Here is a 22,530-nt window from a genome sequence, read left to right on the forward strand (position 1 = left end):
AAGCTAGCTAAGACCAGTGAATACGAGTGGTACCTCTGGGGGGCGCTGAACATCATTATGCATCTCTGGTGAGTGGGTGGGATTTTATTTACATTTTAATGTTTTTGTCTTAACTGGGTTTGTTGTTTTAGTAAAAGGGTTTTCACCTCCATATGTGAAATGTCTCTCTGTAATGCCACATGTTTTTATATTGCGTTTTTTTTTTGTATTGATGGTTTCTATAATTGTGACATGATAATGGTGGTATTAAGAAGTGGATTAAGTCGGGTACGTCCACACTGAAGGCCCAGGTACCAAATGCATGGCCCGCCAATGACACACACACAAACAGAAGGAGTGAAAATGTGTATATATTAGGAATATATCAATTTTTGAAAAGTGTGAAACTGATGATCTCACCACAGTATCTTTAGTTTACAGTGTGAACTTTGCAGTCCTTCAGAGAGCAGCTTCATTCCGGCATCCTTCAGTTTGTTTTGACTCAAGTCCAGTTCTCTCAGACAGGAGGAGGATGAGCTGAGGACCAAGGACAGAGCTCCACAGCTTTTCTCTCCCAGATTACTCATACTCAGCCTGAGAAAGATAAGATAAGATAATATATAACTTTTGGATGTTTGGATCTAATTAGCATTAGTCTGTTTATTGAAACTTAAAGTCTATATTTTAAGATAAGCATGGCATATCTTATTCATAGTAATCACTATCTAGTGATTTATTTGTGAATAAAGCAGATCATATAGCTGGATGCAGTAACGTGTAAAAGAGTGCAGTAGAGTGTAGAAGAGTACAGTAGAGTGTCGAATGATGCAGTAGGAAACAGTAGAGTGTAGAAGAGCGCAGTAGAGTGTGAAAAAGTGCAATAAAGTATAGATTGCATTAGGAGCAGAAGAGTGCAGTAGAGTTTAGAAGAGTGCAGTAGGATGCAGTAGAGTGTAGAAGAGTTTAGAAGAGTGCAGTAGAGTGCAGTAGAGTGTAGAAGAGTGCAGTAGAGCGTACAAGAGTGCATTAAGATGCAGTAGAGTGTACAAGAGTGCAGTTGAGTGTAGACGAGTTAAGTAGGATGCAGTAAAGTATAGAAGAGTGCAGTAGGGTGTAGAAGAGAGCAGTAGGATACAGTAGAGTGTAGAAGAGTGCAGTAAGATGCAGTAGAGTGTAGAAGAGTGCAGTAGAGTGTGACAAAGTGCAGTAGGATGCAGTAGAGTGTAAAAGAGTGCAGTACAGTGTAGAAAAGTGCAGTAGGTTGCAGTAGAGTGTAGACGAGTGCACTAGGATGCAGTAGAGTGTAGAAGAGTGCAGTCGAGTGTAGAAGAGTGCAGTAAGATGCAGTAGAGTGTAGAAAAGTGCAGTAGAGTGTGAAAAAGTGCAGTAGGATGCAGTAGAGTGTAGAAGAGTGCAGTAGAGTGTAAAAGAGTGCAGTAGGATGCAGTAGAGTGTAGAAAAGTGCAGTAAAGTGTGAGAAAGTGCAGTAGGATGCAGTAGAGTGTAGAAGAGTGCAGTAGAGTGTAGAAGAGTGCAGTAGGATGCAGTAGGTTGTAGACGAGTGCACTAGGATGCAGTAGAGTGTAGAAGAGTGCAGTCGAGTGTAGAAGAGTGCAGTAAGATGCAGTAGAGTGTAGAAGAGTGCAGTAGAGTGTGAAATAGTGCAGTAGGATGCAGTATAGTGTAGAAGAGTGCAGTATAGTGTAGAAGAGTGCAGTAGAGTGTAGAAGAGTGCAGTAGAGCGTAGAAGAGTGCAGTAGAGTGTAGAAGAGTGCAGTAGGATGCAGTAGAGTGTAGAAGAGTGCAGTAGGATGCAGTAAAGTGTAGAGTAGTACAGTGGAGTGTAGAAGAGTGCAGTAGAGTGTAAAGGGGTGCAGTAGAGTGTAGAAGAGTGCAGTAGAGTGTAGAGGAGTGCAGTAGGGTGCAGTAGAGTGTAGAGGAGTACAGTGGAGTGTAAAAGAGTGCAGTAGGATGCAGTAGAGTGCAGTAGAGTGTAGAAGAGTGCAGTAGGATGCAGTAGAGTGTAGAAGAGTGCAGTAGGATGCAGTAGAGTGTAGAAGAGTGCAGTAAAGTGTAGAAGAGTGCAGTAGGATGCAGTAGAGTGTAGAAAAGAGCAGTAGAGTGTAGAAAAGAGCAGTAGAGTGTAGAAAAGTGCAGTCGAGTGTAGAAAAGTGCAGGCGAGTGTAAAAGAGTGCAGTAAGATGCAGTAGAGTGTAGAAGAGTGCAGGAGAGTGTGAAAGAGTGCAGTAGAGTGTAGAAGGGTGCAGTAGACTGTAGAAGAGTGTAGAAGAGTGCAGTAGAGTGTAGAAGAGTGCAGTAGGATGCAGTAGAGTGTAGAAGAGTGCTGTAGAGTGTAGAAAAGTGCAGTCAAGTGTAGAAGAGTGCAGTCGAGTGTAGAAGTGTGCTGTACAGTGTAGAAGAGTGCAGTAGGATGCAGTAGAGTGTAGAGGAGTATAGTGGAGTGTAGAAGAGTGCAGTATAGTGTAGAAGAGAGCAGAAGAGTGTAGAAGAGTGCAGTGGAGTGTAGTAGAGTGTAAAAGAGTACTGTACAGTGTAGAAGAATGCAGTAGGATGCAGTAGAGTGTAGAGGAGTACAGTGGAGTGTAGAAGAGAGCAGTAGGATGCAGTAGAGTGTAGAAGAGTTTAGAAGAGTGCAGTGGAGTGTAGAAGAGTGCAGTAGGATGCAGTAGAGTGTAGAACATGGATACTCACACAGCTTTGACTGATACTTTAAGCACTGGCATCAGCAACAGTGGATCTAATTAGCATTAGTCTGTTTATTGAAACTTAAAGTCTATATTTTAAGATAAGCATGGCATATCTAGTAATCAAAGCTTATTCATAGTAATCACTATCTAGTGATTTATTTGTGAATAAAGCAGATCATATAGCTGGATGCAGTAACGTGTAAAAGAGTGCAGTAGAGTGTAGAAGAGTACAGTAGAGTGTCGAATGATGCAGTAGGAAACAGTAAAGTGTGGAAAAGTGCAGTAGAGGGTGAAAAAGTGCAATAAAGTGTAGATTGCATTAGGAGCAGAAGAGTGCAGTAGAGTTTAGAAGAGTGCAGTAGGATGCAGTAGAGTGTAGAAGAGTTTAGAAGAGTGCAGTAGAGTGCAGTAGAGTGTAGAAGAGTGCAGTAGAGTGTACAAGAGTACATTGGGATGCAGTAGAGTGTAGAAGAGTTTAGAAGAGTGCAGTAGAGTTCAGTAAATTGTAGAAGAGTGCAGTAGAGTGTACAAGAGTGCATTAAGATGCAGTAGAGTGTACAAGAGTGCAGAAAAGTGTAGACGAGTTTAGTAGGATGCAGTAGAGTGTAGAAGAGTGCAGTAGGGTGTAGAATTGAGCAGTAGGATACAGTAGAGTGTAGAAGAGTGCAGTAAGATGCAGTAGAGTGTAGAAGAGTGCAGTAGAGTGTGAAAAAGTGCAGTAGGATGCAGTAGAGTGTAGAAGAGTGCAGTACAGTGTAGAAAAGTGCAGTAGGTTGCAGTAAGGTGTAGAAGAGTGCAGTAGGATGCAGTAGAGTGTAGAAAAGTGCATTAGAGTGTGAAAAAGTGCAGTAGGATGCAGTAGAGTGTAGAAGAGTGCAGTAGAGTGTACAAGAGTGCATTAAGATGCAGTAGAGTGTACAAGAGTGCAGTAGAGTGTAGACAAGTTTAGTAGGATGCAGTAGAGTGTAGAAGAGTGCAGTAGGGTGTAGAAGAGAGCAGTAGGATACAGTAGAGTGTAGAAGAGTGCAGTAAGATGCAGTAGAGTGTAGAAGAGTGCAGTAGAGTGTGAAAAAGTGCAGTAGGATGCAGTAGAGTGTAGAAAAGTGCAGTAGGATGCAGTAAGGTGTAGAAGAGTGCTGTAGGATGCAGTAGAGTGTAGACAATGCAGTAGGGTGTGAAAAAGTGCAGTAGGATGCAGTATAGTGTAGAAGAGTGCAGTATAGTGTAGAAGAGTGCAGTAGAGTGTAGAAGAGTGCTGTACAGTGTAGAGTAGTACAGTGGAGTGTAGAAGAGTGCAGTAGGATGCAGTAGAGTCTAGAAGAGTGCTGTAGGATGCAGTAGAGTGTAGACAATGCAGTAGGGTGTGAAAAAGTGCAGTAGGATGCAGTATAGTGTAGAAGAGTGCAGTATAGTGTAGAAGAGTGCAGTAGAGTGTAGAAGAGTGCTGTACAGTGTAGAGTAGTACAGTGGAGTGTAGAAGAGTGCAGTAGGATGCAGTAGAGTCTAGAAGAGTGCAGTAGGATGCAGTAGAGTGTAGAGTAGTACAGTGGAGTGTAGAAGAGTGCAGTAGAGTGTAGAAGAGTGCAGTAGAGTGTAGAGGAGTGTAGTGGAGTGTAGAAGAGTACTGTACATTGTAGAAAAGTGCAGTAGAGTGTAGAAGAGTGCAGTAGGATGCAGTAGAGTGTAGAGGAGTACAGTGGAGTGTAGAAGAGTGCAGTAGAGTGTAGAAGAGTGCAGTAGAGTGTAGAGGAGTGTAGTGGAGTGTAGAAGAGTACTGTACAGTGTAGAAGAGTGCAGTAGAGTGTAGAAGAGTGCAGTAGGATGCAGTAGAGTGTAGAGTAGTACAGTGGAGTGTAGAAGAGTGCAGTAGAGTGTAGAGGAGTGTAGTGGAGTGTAGAAGAGTATTGTACAGTGTAGACGAGTGCAGTAGAGTGTAGAAGAGTGCAGTAGGATGCAGTAGAGTGTAGAGGAGTACAGTGGAGTGTAGAAGAGTGCAGTAGAAGTGTCTTCTACACTACAAGAGTGCAGTAGGATGCAGTTGAGTGTAGAACATGGATACTCACACAGCTTTGACTGATACTTTAAGCACTGGCATCAGCCACAGAAGACATTCCTCAGATGGTTGATATTTTGTCAAGTCAAACTCAGTCATTTCCTCTTGTGATTTCAGTAACACAAACACCAGAGCTGACCAATGAGCAGGAGAAAGATGAGCTCCATTGAGAGCACTTTTACCCTTTCTGTTCAGGTAAGATTGGATTTCCTTCATGAGAGAATGATCATTCAGTTCATTCAGACAGTGGAACAGATTGATAGATTTCTCTGGAGATGGTTTGCTCCTGATCCTCCACTTTATGTACTCAATTATTTCTTCTCTGCATTCACAACTGCTTCCTGTCTTCATTATTAATCCTTGTAAGAGAGTCTGATTGGATTCCAGTGAGAGACCCAGAAGGAAGCAGAGGAACAAGTCCAGGTGACCATTCTTACTCTGGAATGCCTTGTCAACTGCATTCTTCAGGAGCTCAATCATGCTTGGTTTATTCAAGACATACATTTTTTTTTTTTTTTTCTCCCTGATCACATTTATTTTTTTTAAGATGAAGGTACTTAATACATACAAAGCAGCCAGAAACTCCTGAACACTCAGATGTACAAAGCTAAACACCTTCTCCAGGTGAAGCCCAGACTCCTCTCTGAAGATCTGAGTACACACTCCTGAGTACACTGACACTTCTCTAACATCAATGTCACACTGTCTCAGGTCTTCCTCATAGAAGATCAGGTTTCCTTTCTCCAGCTGCTGGAAAGCCAGTTTTCCCAGTGCCAGGATACTCTCTCTAAATTTGGAAAGGTCAGAGTCACATTTCTGTTTGTACTTTAGTTCATTGTATTTAATCTGAACGATCAGGAAGTGTGTGAACATTTGAGTCAGAGTCTTGGGAATCTCGCAACTATCTGCTTCACCCAACATTCTCTCCAGAACAGTGGCTGAGATCCAGCAGAAGACTGGAATATGACACATGATGTAGAGGCTTCTGGAAGACTTCATGTGTGTGATGATGTTATTGGCTAGGCGCTGATCACTGATCCTTCTCTTGAAGTATTCTTCTTTCTGAGGATCACTGAACCCTCGTATCTCTGTTACCTGGTCTACACACTCAGGAGGGATCTGATTGGCCGCTCCTGGTCGAGAGGTGATCCAGATGAGAGCAGAGGGAAGCAGATTCCCCTTGATGAGGTTCGTCAGCAGCACATCCACTGAGGCCGATTCTGTCACATCACACAATCTCTCATTGTTCTGGAAATTAAGAGGAAGTCGACACTCATCCAGACCATCAAAGATGAAGATGACTTTGTAGGAGTCACAGTCTATTAATTCTAGTTTTCTTATCTTTGGAAAGAAATGATGAAGAAGATCCATCAGACTGAATGTTTTCTGCTTGATCAAATTTAGATCTCTAAAGGGAAGTGGAAACATTAAGGTGACGTCCTGATTTGCTTTTCCTTCAGCCCAGTCCAGAATGAACTTCTGCACAGAGACTGTTTTTCCAATTCCAGCGACTCCTTTAGTCAGCACACGTCTGATGGTCTTGTTTTTAAAGAGATCATTACATTTGATGGGTGTCTCCTGTGTTGCTGGTCTCCTGAACATTGTCTCAATCTGTCTCACCTCATGTTTATTATTGATGTCTTCACTCCAGCCCTCTGTGATGTAGAGCTCTGTGTAGATCTCATTCAGAAGTGCGCTTCTATACTGAGAGATTCCTTCATTAATTCTCCCATATTTCTTTATCAGGTTAGATTTAGAGTTTATATGATTCACAGAGTCCAGCTCTATAAAACATCACAAAAAATAATGATGCATATTTAAATGTATAATTACTATGTTTATCTTCTCTAACAAAATTACAGACCAAACCTAATTAGATCTTCCACAGAGTCATGATTTTCCCAGACACAGTGGCTCATAATTATCATATCTGATTATAATAATTTATCTGAACTGGGAGAAAATATTAGGTTAATATATGAATAATGTTATAAGCTCTTACTGCTCTGCAGTGCGATGGCAAGATCTGAATGGTCCATTTCTTGTAGGACATGCAGTGTGATCTTCAGTGCACCCTCACAAACAGGGCTCTGATCCTTCTCATCCTCAACTTCCCTCTCAGTGCATTCTGGGTAATCTAGATTTAATAATATTCTATATTTGTTCATCTCATTCTTCAGTAGATTGATGACTTTGTGTTCCAGATCCTGTTTAAGAAAAATACAATTATCAAACAAAAAAATTATAAAATGAAATTACACCGATGTCTGTCTCACACAGATTCTATTCCATTGATGAAGATCTGATTGGAGAGAAGCCTTCGCCATAAAATCCTACCATTCCTACTCACTGCCTCAGGAAGTATTCAGAAATGTTAAAGCCAGTGATCTACCTCCACTCTTCTTATGTAACTGCACCATTAAGCTTTTTCCAGGTACAACACCCTGGGTACAATGCCCCGGGTACAATGCTTTTGGTACAATGCCCCGGGTACAACGCCCTGGGTACAATGCCACGGGTACAATTGTTCGGGTTCTTCTTTGTTATGGTGTGAAATCTGCATTGATTATTGTTCTTTAAACTGTTGTGCCTTTTAATGCCATTACCTACTACCCCTCAAGTGTTAGTGAAGGGGTATAAGCGAGGGTATGAGTGGGGGGTATATGTGGGGGTATGAGTGGAAGACAGAATTCAGTAAAACATCCTGCAATTTGAGTATTTGCTAATGCCATAAAGGTTCTCCTGCACCTACTCAGTTTTCCACTGCTTCCAATAATCATATTGATGACATTTTTGTCCATGAAAGACTCTGTAAAAAAAAAACGTTATTCCGGCTCCTGGAAGATCAGCCTTATGTCTAAGGTGAAAAATATAACACCATGGTTTTTCAAAAAACCCACTTGTTTCATTGCTACATGATCAGGGGAAAAGTGTAGAGTGTGAGGATTTTAATAGTGTCTAACCTGCAGCTTTAAACAAAAGCATTCACCTGCTCAGGCTGGACACATCTGTAATCTTTAGTCTCTCAATAACAGTGTAATTCAGAGAGAAAATAACTTTTTATAAATATATATTGTCAGGATTATGCCCAGGGACTACATTCAGACACTGCACTTCCTTGTTTATCACTCACACCTGTTCCTTATTACCTGATTAGGCCTCATATATACAGAAGCACCCTTCACACCAGTCCTCTTTCATGTGTGTCTCTCCTCAGCTTTTTTATATCTTCATGCTTTTATTGTGTGCATGTTGTGTGTGCTAACCCTAACCCTAGTGTTTTTGTTTTGAAGTAAAAAATGATATTCATATATATAAACTTTCTTTCGGTTTCTCCCGTTAGGGGGCGCCACAGCGGATCCTCCGCATGTTTAATTTGGCACATGTTTTTACGCTGGATGCCCTTTCTAATGCAACCCTCCACATTTATCCGGGCTTGGGACCGGCACTGAGTGGTGTGCACATACAGTGGTGTGAAAAAGTGTTTGCCCTCTTTCTAATTTCTTATTATTTTGCATGTTTTTACACTTTAATGTTTCAGATCATCAAACTAATTTAAATATCAGTATAAGATAACAAAAGTGAACACAACATGCATTTTTTAAATGAAGGTTTTTATTATTGAGGGGAAACAAAATCCAAAACTACATGGCCCTGTGAAAAACCTGAGTTGAATTTCTCTCGCCACACTCAGGCCTGATTACTGCCACACCTGTTCACAATTAAGAAATCTCTTAAATAGGACCTGCCTGACAAAGTGAAGTAGACCAAAAGCTAAACATCATGCTAAGAAATTCAGAAACAAATAAGAAAGAAAGTAATTGAGATCTATCAGGCTGGAAAAAGGTTCTAAAGCCGTTTCTAAAGCTTTGGAACTCCAGAGAACCACAGTGAGAGCCATTCACAAATGGCAAAAACATGGAACAGTGGAGAACCTTCCCAGGAGTGGCTGACTGACCAAAATTACCCCAAAAGCGCAGCGACACTTATTCAAGAGGTCACAAAAGACCTACAATAACATCCAAAGAACTGCAGGCCTCACTTGCCGTAGTGAAGGTCAGTGTTCATGACATGTCCATGAAAAAGAGACTCGGCAAAAATGGTCTGCATGGCAGAGTTCCAAGACCAAGACCAAAACCGCTGCTGAGCAAAAAGAACCTTAAGGTTTGTCTCAGATTTGCCAGAAAACATCTTGATGATCCTCAAGACTTTTGGGAAAATACTCTGTGGACTGATGAGACAAAAGTTATACTTTTTGGAAGGTGTGTGTCCCAATATGTCTGGTGTAAAAGTAACACCGCATTTCAGAAAAAGAACATCATACCAACAGTAAAATATGGTGGTTTGTAGTGTGATGGTCTGGGTCTGTTTTGCTGCTTCAGTACCTGGAAGGCTGTAATAAATGGATCCATGAATTCTGCTGTTTACCAAAAAATCCTGAAGGAGAATGTCTGGCCATCTGTTCGTTACCTCAAGCTAAAGTGAACTTGGGTTCTGATCCAAAACACACCAGCCAGTCCACCTCTGAATGGCTGAAGACTTTGGAGTGGCCTAGTCAAATTCCCGCCCTGAATCCTGTTGAGATGCTGTGGCATGACTTTAAAAAGGGGGTTCATGCTCTAAAACCCTACAATGTGGCTAAATTACAACAATTCTGCAAAGAGTGACAAAAATTCTCCACAGCGTGGAAACAGACTCAGTGCAGGTTTTCACAAACTCTTGAATGCAGTTGTTGCTGCTGAGGGCGACCCAAACAGTTATTAGGTTTAGGGGGCAAACACTTTTTCACACAGGGCCATGTATGTTTGGATTTTGTTTTCCCTCAATAATAAAAAGCTTAATTTAAAAACTGCATGTTGTGTTCACTTATGATATCTTTTACTAATATTTAAATTAGTTTGATGATCTGAAACTTTAAAGTGTAAAAACATGCAGAAAATAAGAAATCAGGACCACTGTATATCCACCTGTTCTCATAGTGCATAACTATAAATCAGTAATTTAAAAAAAGGAAAACAACAAATAATAAAAACAATAACATTTATTTTGAACTTAAAAGTGTAAACATACATATGTAAACACACACGTACACACATACATATGTAACACACACACACACACACACACACACACACACACACACACACACACACACACACACACACACACACACACACACACACACACACACACACATTCACCTTGAATATGGACTTCCATTGATTTCTCTTGATTATTTTTGTTGTCTTATTTTGTCTGCAAACAGAAAAACAATAAAAGCTGCACAACATTCAGACAACATTTTTTTGGGAAATTCTTCCTGCAGAGATGTTCAGCGGTGTGTGTGTGTGTGTGTGTGTGTGTGTGTGTGTGTGTGTGTGTGTGTGTGTGTGAGTAGAGGATGGGGTTGTTAGAGAGAGGAGTGAAGTATTTAATGAAGATGTGTGTTAATAATGCCGTGTTGTGCAGTGTGCGTGTGTGTGTGTGTGTGTGTGTGTGTGTGTGTGTGTGTGTGTGTGTGTGTGTGTGTGTGTGTGTGTGAATGCTGAGTAGAGAAATGATCATTCCCACAGCAGCGTTATGACGAGTCTGTGTGTGATCTGAAATTACAGGGGCGTCTGATCTTTTACTTTCTCTCCAACATGGACATGTGATGTGTGACAGAAACATTATGGAACTTATCACTAGAGTTCATTACTGTATGAAGGATTTTACTATAAAAGTCCTTTATTTTGAAATAAGTGGTGAAGGGAAATATTTTTGATCTGAGGTTATATCCTCCTTACCTCAGGTTAGTAGAACCCACTCTGTCTGCACTGCAGATGTTATATGGAGGTTCCATTGACTGGTCACTCTTTATAGACATATGGCTTGGTTCAGGAGAATTTGATCTCTCACCCTCCATCAACCCAGTACACACACTAATAGAGCCACAATGAAGGGAACAGTCATGAAATGTAAAGAACGCTAGAAATGATGGTATAAACATGTTTTATTTCATTTTCAGAGAACATTCACATGATCCATACCTGAGGTCAGTAGAGCTGTTTTTAGGTCTGATGTTATATGGAGGTTCCATTGATCTCATAGACAGATTGCTGAGTTCAGGTGAGTCTGATCTTTCAGCCTGAATCAGACTGAAGCAAATATGACAGTTCCGTATGTAAGTATTATTTATATTTCTTCTTTTGTCAGCTGATATTAGAATTACAGGTTTACATGCATATCTGTATTATTTACAGCTTTTTCTCTGAGAATTATATTTAATTTTCTCACATGAGTCTGATCGAGTGACTGTTGGTTTATATGAGTGTAGAAACATTACATATTCCACAGAGACACGTTATTCTCTTACCTTCGCTCTTTCTCATTGTTCTGTTCTCTAAAAATACTCATTTTAGATTCAGTGTGATATTTGCAAACAAGATGCTGGAACACACACACACACACACACACACACACACACACACACACACACACACACACACACGCGCGCATGAAAAAAATAATTTTGGTAAAACAAAAATGCAAATTCTATCAATTATATGGCCACTTTATTAGGAACAGAAGAAAATATAACATACAGTATAACTGAGATGAGCTCTATTCCTCACAAATATTTTCCACAGCACAATTATAAATAGCTTAATGTTAATCATTCACACAGGTTTAATTTATTACATTTAGATTAGATTTTTCAGAATTTTTTAGATCAAGTCATTAAAGATCTCAAAAGAAATTGTGAACTGATTCTTTACTGAATGTGGTAAATTCTTGGATCTACAGTAAATAATTGTTCTTTATAAACCGTATACATTCACACAGCAGTAATAAAATTCACTCTGCATTCGAAACCTTCGCATTATTATACATTTACATGAAAATACTCACTGTGATTTTTCTCTCTCTCTCTCTTTCTCTCTCTCTCTTCATACGCTTTTATGAAAATGTGTTTTTCCAGTAACATCTGACCTGACCAGTCTCACTCGTTTTAAGGAATGTGGACAAACTGGTACACACACACACACACACACACACACACACACACACACACACACACACACACACACACACACACACACTGTGCTTTTATTCAGTGGTAAACAGGACATTATGAAGCAGGTTATGTGTTTACTTTACATTTACAGCATGTAGCAGACACCCTTATCCAGAGCGACGTTCAAAAGTGTTTTGAGTCTGTAGTAATGAATAAATCTACACTGTACACAAGATTACACACTTAATATAAATATAACTCTTCAATTCTACAAACTTGGAAAGTGCTAATTTAAGTGTTTCAGGAAGATGAAGGTCTTCAGTCGTTGCTTGAAGATAATCAGGGACTCTGCTGTTCAGACATCCAGGGGAAGTTCATTCCACCACCTCGGTGCCAGAACAGAGAAGAACCTTGAAGTGTACTTACCTCTCATTCTGAGAGCAGGTGGTACCAGTGGAGCAACTTTCTGATTCCACACGTAATTTTAGTAATAAACATAAGAGAACATCTGCATCTGATGATACAAATCTGTCAGTGTTTCTGCTGTTAGATGTGAAATTCTTGAAACATACAGCGTTAAAAATAGAAAGAGGAAGAGTTTACTGGAAGCAGAGCTGAAGAATGTTAATGTTTATGTTAATGACCCTAAATCATTTCATTTTTATATTGTGATGAATTTGTTTCTTTTCATTTGTATGTACAGTTAAAATTTACAGACCAATCAGTTTAATTAGTGAAAAGGTTTCTGAAAATGTAAACTGATTTGAATAATTAATTAGTGTATAATGTGTATATATATATATATATATATATATGTAATGTATGTGTGTGTAATGGTATTACAACTGAAATGATTCCAGATTAAAATAAATAATTATATTGCTTATACATTCATTTTAATTTATTTTTTATTTGACTTGCTAAAAATCTTTTTATTTATCAACAAAAAGGTAGATTATGAGTACACTCACTGAAAAAAAACAGAAAACAGGAGATATAGAAGTTATGCCTTCATTTTAATGAATGTTGCTGTGAAGTAAAATAAAGTAGTTTAAATATAGAATATTTTGTTAAAAAGTAATCACAAAGAAATAACAAACTATCTAATAAATAAAACAGATGATGTAGTGAATTCTCTGGAATCACAAGGAACTCAGAGCCAGGTATAATAGTGATCAGAAGAACATCTGTGTATTAATCATTAGTGAAGACATTGTGCTTCAAAGATCCAGATCCCTGATCCAGATCTATTACTCAGATTTGAACTGAACAAAACCTCACACACCAAACCTGGTATGATTAAACCATGTACATGAACACGAGAGTAAATGTGCTACAGCTTTAACACAGTGATTACAGAATTACATCAGATACAGAAGGTTCTACTTCTACAGAGAATTTTACTTCTACAGAGAATTTTACTTCTACAGAGAATTGCTCTCATTTCATTTCTTGTAATTTGCATTTCATAGAAAAAAACTTATTTGAGCAAGAAATGAGAAGGTTTTATTAGTAAATTTCCTGAAGCCATGGCTGTTTTAATTGAACCTTCATTTGGATATGGGTTCCACTGATCCTCAGATAAGTTCCACTGAAGCTGTGTGGCTGAATCTCACACAGATCTTCACTTCACTGTTTGACTGCACTACATTCAGTATGACTGTATAACACACTCCTCCTTTTTTTTTTTTTTTTTTTTTTTTCTCTCTGTACTGTTTGTTGCTGTGTGCTTGGGATCGTATGGATTCTGCTGGGTGTGAAACAAATTGCCCCTCGGGGATAATAAAGTTGACCTAACCTAACCTAACCAGGACCTTTCAGCTTCCTGATCCTGTAGGGATCCACAGATAAAATATGAAGTCTGTACTTAATTATTATAACGTTAGTTATTAAAACTAGGATAGTAGATGTGGCGTGGTGGTGGTGACGGTGGTGGGACCTCTAGGGTATCCGATACAGTTGTTTGCCTTCAGCTTTGCGATAACAGTTTGGGAAAGAACTACATACTCCTGAAAAGTTAGGTGTCCCAATACTTTTGTACATATAGTGTATGTAAGATAATGCCAATATTGTTTCTCTTGAGATCCGTATGAAGTCCATATGAAGGCCATAAAAAGTTCACATGAGAATTAACTCGCAGCTCCTTCCCATTTCATTGTGTGTGTGTGTGTGTGTGTGTTAGAATTCACTCGATAAACCTGATTCAGATGTTACTCCACTCCAGTCCGCCTGGTGGCGGTAACGCGCCTATTCACCGATTTTCCAACAGAGAAATAAACACAGGAGAAGAAAACTCCGCTGCAGGTTTTGTCATCCTCAGATGTTCAGCTGTCTGATACAGTATCACTACATTACAATACATTATATAATTCTTTATATAAACTCTTGTTTAATTAACAGCAAACCACTTTATTCTACTGATTTCTGAGGAATTCAAGCCTGAGGTAAGTTGAACTGGAGCTTTGTGGAGAAATTCCTGGAGCATTACATATATTTCTACAATAAGGTGGGTTTGATTTATATATAAATAATCTTCACCTGTTCGTAGTTAATTTATCATCATCCATTAACCAACCATCACTGTTCCTGTGATGTGTTGTGTTCCTCGGGATGTGTGTGCTGTGATCAGGAACAGTGATGTGTGGTGTTCCTCAGGATGTGTGTGCTGTGATCAGGAACAGTAATGTGTAGTGTTCCTCGGGATGTGTGTGTGCTGTGATCAGGAACAGTGATGTGTGGTGTTCCTCAGGATGTGTGTGTGCTGTGATCAGGAACAGTGATGTGTGGTGTTCCTCAGGATGTGTGTGCTGTGATCAGGAACAGTAATGTGTAGTGTTCCTCGGGATGTGTGTGTGCTGTGATCAGGAACAGTGATGTGTGGTGTTCCTCAGGATGTGTGTGCTGTGATCAGGAACAGTAATGTGTAGTGTTCCTCGGGATGTGTGTGTGCTGTGATCAGGAACAGTAATGTGTAGTGTTCCTCAGGATGTGTGTGCTGTGATCAGGAACAGTAATGTGTAGTGTTCCTCAGGATGTGTGTGTGCTGTGATCAGGAACAGTAATGTGTAGTGTTCCTCGGGATGTGTGTGTGCTGTGATCAGGAACAGTAATGTGTAGTGTTCCTCGGGATGTGTGTGTGCTGTGATCAGGAACAGTAATGTGTAGTGTTCCTCGGGATGTGTGTGTGCTGTGATCAGGAACAGTAATGTGTAGTGTTCCTCGGGATGTGTGTGTGCTGTGATCAGGAACAGTGATGTGTAGTGTTCCTCGGGATGTGTGTGTGCTGTGATCAGGAACAGTAATGTGTAGTGTTCCTCGGGATGTGTGTGTGCTGTGATCAGGAACAGTAATGTTTAGTGTTCCTCGGGATGTGTGTGTGCTGTGATCAGGAACAGTAATGTGTAGTGTTCCTCGGGATGTGTGTGTGCTGTGATCAGGAACAGTAATGTGTAGTGTTCCTCGGGATGTGTGTGTGCTGTGATCAGGAACAGTAATGTGTAGTGTTCCTCGGGATGTGTGTGTGCTGTGATCAGGAACAGTGATGTGTAGTGTTCCTCGGGATGTGTGTGTGCTGTGATCAGGAACAGTGATGTGTAGTGTTCCTCGGGATGTGTGTGTGCTGTGATCAGGAACAGTGATGTGTAGTGTTCCTCGGGATGTGTGTGTGCTGTGATCAGGAACAGTGATGTGTAGTGTTCCTCGGGATGTGTGTGTGCTGTGATCAGGAACAGTGATGTGTAGTGTTCCTCGGGATGTGTGTGTGCTGTGATCAGGAACAGTGATGTGTAGTGTTCCTCGGGATGTGTGTGTGCTGTGATCAGGAACAGTGATGTGTAGTGTTCCTCGGGATGTGTGTGTGCTGTGATCAGGAACAGTGATGTGTAGTGTTCCTCGGGATGTGTGTGTGCTGTGATCAGGAACAGTGATGTGTAGTGTTCCTCGGGATGTGTGTGTGCTGTGATCAGGAACAGTGATGTGTAGTGTTCCTCGGGATGTGTGTGTGCTGTGATCAGGAACAGTGATGTGTAGTGTTCCTCGGGATGTGTGTGTGCTGTGACCAGGAACAGTGATGTGTAGTGTTCCTCGGGATGTGTGTGTGCTGTGACCAGGAACAGTGATGTGTAGTGTTCCTCGGGATGTGTGTGTGCTGTGACCAGGAACAGTGATGTGTAGTGTTCCTCGGGATGTGTGTGTGCTGTGATCAGGAACAGTGATGTGTAGTGTTCCTCGGGATGTGTGTGTGCTGTGATCAGGAACAGTGATGTGTAGTGTTCCTCGGGATGTGTGTGTGCTGTGATCAGGAACAGTGATGTGTAGTGTTCCTCGGGATGTGTGTGTGCTGTGATCAGGAACAGTGATGTGTAGTGTTCCTCATGATGTGTGTGTGCTGTGATCAGGAACAGTGATGTGTAGTGTTCCTCGGGATGTGTGTGCTGTGATCAGAAACAGTGATGTGTTGTGTTCCTCGGGATGTGTGTGTGCTGTGATCAGGAACAGTGATGTGTGGTGTTCCTCGGGATGTGTATGTGCTGTGATCAGGAACAGTGATGTGTAGTGTTCCTCGGGATGTGTGTGTGCTGTGATCAGGAACAGTGATTTGTTGTGTTCCTCAGGATGTGTGTGTGCTGTGATCAGGAACAGTAATGTGTAGTGTTCCTCGGGATGTGTGTGTGCTGTGATCAGGAACAGTGATGTGTAGTGTTCCTCGGGATGTGTGTGTGCTGTGACCAGGAACAGTGATGTGTAGTGTTCCTCGGGATGTGTGTGTGCTGTGACCAGGAACAGTAATGTGTAGTGTTCCTCGGGATGTGTGTGTGCTGTGATCAGGAACAGTGATGTGTAGTGTTCCTCAGGATGTGTGTGTGCTGTGATCAGGAACAGTGCTGAACTTCTCTGACTGTAGGAGGAAAGATCTAGATGAATGTATGGATGGAGATGCGTTGCTGCTGCTGTCACTGAAGTAGCACATTCTTTGATGATCTCAGCTCTTTGTATATCAACTTCATTTTATTATTGTGATTGCTGCTGCTTGAACATTGGAACTTTGGGAATTGCAGGAATTTGGGACACAAAAAATTATGACAATAAACCTACTTCCAGATTCGGCCTGATGGTGGAGCTGTTACATGTGTATGATGGAGAGAATTTATTTATATTTATTTCTGTATTAATTAGGTGTGATGATGATTTCAGCAGGAGACAGACAGCAGTCCTCCAGGACGTTTCAGCTTCCTGATGCTGTTTCTTCACAGGTAAAACTTGATGATGATGATGATGATGATGATGATGATCATGATCATGGTGATGATGATGTTGATGATGATGGTGATGATGATGATTATGGTGATGATGATGATGATGGTGATGATGATGATGATCATGGTGATGATGTTGATAATGATGATGATGAAAACAATAATAACATGATGTGAAAATTCTTCTGTCTCTTAATGTCTTCGCCGCTTCAATGCTGATCACCAACAACCTCATAACCCATAAGAAGAAGTGAAACTCCACTCAGGTTTTCTCTCATTCAGGTTATTATTATTATTTTCTGATCTTTAGCTGGATGAAGACGTGAAAACAGAGACTTCAGATGAAGGAACATTCAAAGTGTCAGAAGCTAGTGTGAAAAAAGAGGAAATGCTGGAGTTGAACATCTACAGCCATGAAGACGACTTAGACAACACACCTGAAGTTATCTCCATTAAAGAGGAAGATCCTGTCCATAAAGACTTCCTCTGTAAGACATCAGGAAGATGAAACCCCTCTTTATTTGTTGAACTGGAGATCATTTGTTCTTGTGATGATTTTTATTTCTCCTTTCAGACTGTGATGTTTGTAGATCCTTCTTCTTTAATAAGTGTGAGGTTCACGGTCCTGCGCTCTTCATCCCTGATACTCCCGTTCCCATGGGGATCGCAGACCGAGCCACACACACTCTTCCTCCTGGACTAGAGATCGGGATGTCTGGTCTTCCTGACGCAGGTCTGGGAGTGTTTAATAAGGGAGACACTGTTCCAGTAGGTGCACACTTCGGACCCTATCAGGGAGAGCTGGTGGACCGAGAGGAAGCTCTGAGCAGTGGATACTCCTGGGTGGTGATGTTTATACTTTACTGGCACTGATAAAAACACAGAGCTCTGAGACTCTGATGAATTTGGATTCTGAGGCTTCTAAATGTTGATAGCATGAATTTATTCATTCTGCAACGTTCCAACGTTCCACAGCAGGAGATTTGTACATTGACCTTCTAGGCAGAGAAAATACAAACCTCAGAAATGATTTCTAGCGCAGATGGATGACACAGTTTGCAAAAAATAGAAGTGCATCATCATTTACATACAAAATAAATGCATAAAAAGTAAATGTGCTGTTTTTCTGCAGATGTTCAGAAGCAGGCAGTGTGAAGGGCACATGGATGCTGAGAGAGAGATGTGTGCTAACTGGATGGGGTGAGATTTACTCTGATCATCAGGTCTCTTTCCCCTGTCACTGATATCTACATAGTTTATTTCTTTTGAGCTTTTCTGCTGTTTTATTCTTTTAGGTATGTGAATTGTGCTCAAACTGAAGAAGAAGGAAATCTTGTGGTTTTTCCATATCAAGGTGGGATTCTGTACCGTTGCTGTCGTCCCATTAACACAGGACAGGAGCTGTTGGTCTGGGTTAGAGAGGAGCCTCCCAAAGATCTCACTCCTTCTTTTGATGACTTCTGGAACCAGAATTGCTATTTAAATGGTACAGGTACAACACTACAATCATAATAACAAAGAAATGACTATTTTTAAATTTAAACTTCAGCACCTGGTTATGGTGTGTTTCAGCGGTGGATGAGATCATGCTGTGAACGTGGATGAGATCATGTCCCTGCAGTTTAGCTCTGATGTCTTCAAACACCTTTCTGCCACAGCCAGCTTTTACTTTTAACCAGAGTCAATTCTTACATCTAATCAGTTAATTAGAATAATGACATTTTGCCTCATACCATGTAAATAAAATCAGTATCAACAAAATGCAGCAGAAACAGAAGCTGCATCTGAAGTGGCATTAAGATGTATTTACACACTGTTTAATGCAGCTCAGAGAGACATGTAATGCTTTAACCTGTAGTGACAAATGCATAAATAATGTTTTGATATTTTAAACATAAAAAATGAATGTTGATATATTTAAGAAGTGAGAAGAAACTTTAAATATGGAATTAAATACGCCAGTAGGTGGCAGCAAATCACTGTTACTAAGTGAGTCATTGCGATTAAACCAAATTTAAACGAATGATTCATTCAGGAACGAAACACTGTCATGTTGCTAAAAGACGCAAATCAGTGCTGTTGCTTTGTTTGGATTCCTTTTAACAAAAGCATGAACTAGTTTTTCTGCATCCTGTAACATCATATTTCTTTTTTATCATTATTTATAAGGTGAAAGACGGCTCTCCTGGTAACGTTATTCACATGAGCTCCAAAGGAAAGAGTCAATAATCCACCGATCCAGACACAGATAAAAGTATCGTTAGTGCAGAAAGACTGACTAAACATTCCACACTCCACACACTGAATAATCTGCTCATCAGATCATAGAAATTTTGTAACTTTTTGTGTGTTTTCAGTTCTGCTGGGAATGACCTTCACTCACTGCTTTATAACACCAATGCAAAGTGGAGAATAAAGGAAATCTAAATAATTATTCAAGATAATAAAATAAAAATATGCAAAATGTGTAGTTCAGTGTATATTGCCGTTCCTAACTATTAATACCATCATTTATTCATGTTGACTTCTGATATTCTGTTTTCTTCAGAACTAAACAACAATCTGTCACCAACATCAGCTGGTTCTTCCAGTTCTGACACTTTATATGATGATATACAGAAGGAAGTTCTCCACTGCACGGACTGTGGAAAGACTTCTCCTCGTCAGGATTTTCTCCAAACACACCGATGCAGTCATACGGTAGAGAAGCCACATCACTGCTTACAGTGTGGGAAGAGTTTCACTCAGCAGGGAACTCTCCGGAAACATCAGCGTGTTCATACAGGAGAGAAACCATATCAGTGTTCATTGTGTGGTAGGAGCTTTAATCAGAAGGGTTCCCTCCTGATCCACCAGCGTGTTCACACAGGAGAGAAACCGTATCAGTGTTCACAGTGTGGGAAAGGTTTTCCTAACCAGAGTAATCTCCGAAAACACCAGCGTATTCACACAGAAGAGAAGGCGTATCACTGCTCACAGTGTGGAAAGAGATTCACTCAGCAGAGCACACTCCTGGTCCACCAACGCATTTACACTGGGGACAAGCCGTATCAGTGTTCACAGTGTGGGAAGAGCTTTCTTGACCAGAGTAATCTCCAAAAACATCAGCGTGTTCACACAGGAGAAAAACCGTGCCACTGTTCCCTGTGTGGAAAGAGTTTTACTCAGCAGAGTACTCTGAGAAAACATCAGCGTCTTCATACAGGAGAAAAGCCGTATCACTGCTCGCAGTGTGGAAAGAGTTTTGCTCAGCAGAGTGATCTCCATCGACATGAACGTATTCACACAGGAGACAAGCCGTACTTCTGCTCCCACTGTGGTAAGAGTTTCACTCAGCAGAGCAACCTCCAGCTGCACCAGCGCATTCACATAGGAGAGAGACCGTTTAACTGTTCACAGTGTGTGAAAAGTTTTACTCAACAGAACCATCTCCAGCTGCACCAGCGCATTCACACTGGAGAAAAGCCGTACCAGTGTTCACAGTGTGGGAAGAGTTTCACTCAGCAGAATAACCTCCAACGACACCAGCGCATTCACACCTGATAGAAACCGCAACCCTGTTCAATGTGGAACAGCTTTATTTTTTCTTTTTCATTTAAAGTCTGCAAGTGCCCTAAACTGGAGCCCCTGAATTTATCAACATTTATTATAATTATTATTTGTATTTAATTTATTCAAAATATCTTTGCAATGAAAACCTTTTATAACACACTTTTTACATTGTTTACCAACAACAGAAATATAAACACACAAATGTGGCTTTTTCTGGGTACAATGTACTACACACATCAACCCTGTTGCTACTACACTTTATAATTCTGTATGTCTCCTACTGCTGGTCTTCAGAGAAGTTTTCTACATACCCCCACCACCTCACTAACACCCCACCACTACATACCCCCACTACCTGATTCACACCCCACCACTACAAACCCTCACCACCTGACTCACACCCCACCACGACATACCCCCACCACCTGACTCGCACCCCACCACTACATACCACCACCACCTGACTCGCACCCCACCACTACATACCCCCACCACCTGACTCGCACCCCACCACTACATACCCCCACCACCTGACTCGCACCCCACCACTACATACCACCACCACCTGACTCGCACCCCACCACTACATACCACCACCACCTGACTCGCACCCCACCACTACATACCCCCACCACCTGACTCGCACCCCACCACTACATACCCCCACCACCTGACTCGCACCCCACCACTACATACCACCACCACCTGACTCGCACCCCACCACTACATACCCCCACCACCTGACTCGCACCCCACCACTACATACCCCCACCACCTGACTCGCACCCCACCACTACATACCACCACCACCTGACTCGCACCCCACCACTACATACCACCACCACCTGACTCGCACCCCACCACTACATACCCCCACCACCTGACTCGCACCCCACCACTACATACCCCCACCACCTGACTCGCACCCCACCACTACATACCACCACCACCTGACTCGCACCCCACCACTACATACCCCCACCACCTGACTCGCACCCCACCACTACATACCCCCACCACCTGACTCGCACCCCACCACTACATACCCCCACCACCTGACTCGCACCCCACCACTACATACCCCCACCAACTAGACTCGCACCCCACCACTACATACCCCCACCAACTAGACTCGCACCCCACCACTACATACCCCCACCACCTGACTCGCACCCCACCACTACATACCCCCACTACCTGATTCACACCCCACCACTACAAACCCTCACCACCTGACTCGCACCCCACCACTACATACCCCCACCACCTGACTCGCACCCCACCACTACATACCACCACCACCTGACTCGCACCCCACCACTACATACCCCCACCACCTGACTCGCACCCCACCACTACATACCCCCACCACCTGACTCGCACCCCACCACTACATACCCCCACCACCTGACTCGCACCCCACCACTACATACCACCACCACCTGACTTGCACCCCACCACTACATACCACCACCACCTGACTCGCACCCCACCACTACATACCACCACCACCTGACTCGCACCCCACCACTACATACCACCACCACCTGACTCGCACCCCACCACTACATACCACCACCACCTGACTCGCACCCCACCACTACATACCCCCACCACCTGACTCGCACCCCACCACTACATACCCCCACCACCTGACTCGCACCCCACCACTACATACCCACACCATCCGACTCACACCCCACCACTACATACCACCACCACCTGACTCGCACCCCACCACTACATACCACCACCACCTGACTCGCACCCCACCACTACATACCCCCACCACCTGACTCGCACCCCACCACTACATACCCCCACCACCTGACTCGCACCCCACCACTACATACCCACACCATCCGACTCGCACCCCACCACTACATACCACCACCACCTGACTCGCACCCCACCACTACATACCACCACCACCTGACTCGCACCCCACCACTACATACCCCCACCACCTGACCCGCACCCCACCAC

General features: G+C 42.1%; 2 protein-coding genes across 5 annotated transcripts in view; one reads left to right on the forward strand and one right to left on the reverse strand.

Annotated features, from left to right (window-relative positions):
- LOC310723869 (protein NLRC3-like) overlaps positions 1-11,717 on the reverse strand; it is a 15,471-nt gene extending 3,754 nt beyond the window's left edge. The window contains exons 1-8 of the mRNA XM_083537325.1: positions 11,632-11,717; positions 11,096-11,169; positions 10,770-10,877; positions 10,527-10,661; positions 9,942-9,996; positions 6,743-6,947; positions 4,751-6,524; positions 400-573 (exon numbers count right to left, since the gene is read on the reverse strand). Coding sequence (XP_083393451.1) covers positions 400-573; positions 4,751-6,524; positions 6,743-6,947; positions 9,942-9,996; positions 10,527-10,661; positions 10,770-10,877; positions 11,096-11,169; positions 11,632-11,673 — 2,567 coding nt within the window. The 5' untranslated portion in view covers positions 11,674-11,717. The remainder of the gene's footprint in view (positions 1-399; positions 574-4,750; positions 6,525-6,742; positions 6,948-9,941; positions 9,997-10,526; positions 10,662-10,769; positions 10,878-11,095; positions 11,170-11,631) is intronic.
- A 2,275-nt stretch (positions 11,718-13,992) lies between these two features.
- Positions 13,993-20,689, forward strand: LOC310724185 (uncharacterized protein). Of its 4 annotated transcripts, none has more exons than XM_083537929.1 (7): positions 13,993-14,181; positions 16,913-16,989; positions 17,303-17,480; positions 17,567-17,838; positions 18,125-18,192; positions 18,288-18,484; positions 19,541-20,689. In XM_083537929.1, exons 2-7 carry the CDS (start codon positions 16,918-16,920, stop codon positions 20,533-20,535), a joined length of 1,782 nt encoding a protein of 593 aa, XP_083394055.1. In that variant the 5' UTR covers positions 13,993-14,181; positions 16,913-16,917; the 3' UTR covers positions 20,536-20,689. The 4 variants fall into 4 exon arrangements, with proteins under 4 accessions (XP_083394055.1, XP_083394057.1, XP_083394056.1 ...); XM_083537931.1 differs by having other exon boundaries at positions 17,567-17,835; XM_083537930.1 differs by having other exon boundaries at positions 13,995-14,181; positions 18,288-18,478.
- The last annotated feature ends 1,841 nt before the right edge of the window (positions 20,690-22,530 follow it).

This window comes from Silurus aristotelis (assembly GCF_946808225.1).
Source record: "Silurus aristotelis genome assembly, chromosome: 3".
Classification (NCBI taxonomy): domain Eukaryota; kingdom Metazoa; phylum Chordata; class Actinopteri; order Siluriformes; family Siluridae; genus Silurus; species Silurus aristotelis.

Bases quoted from the DNA above. Each gene is read 5' to 3' on its own strand.
- LOC310724185 (XM_083537929.1), top strand. From the start codon at position 16,918: ATGATGATTTCAGCAGGAGACAGACAGCAGTCCTCCAGGACGTTTCAG. The intron at 17,481-17,566 runs GTAAGACATCAG...TTCTCCTTTCAG, and splicing joins TGTCCATAAAGACTTCCTCT to ACTGTGATGTTTGTAGATCC. The intron at 17,839-18,124 runs GTGATGTTTATA...GTTTTTCTGCAG, and splicing joins GCAGTGGATACTCCTGGGTG to ATGTTCAGAAGCAGGCAGTG.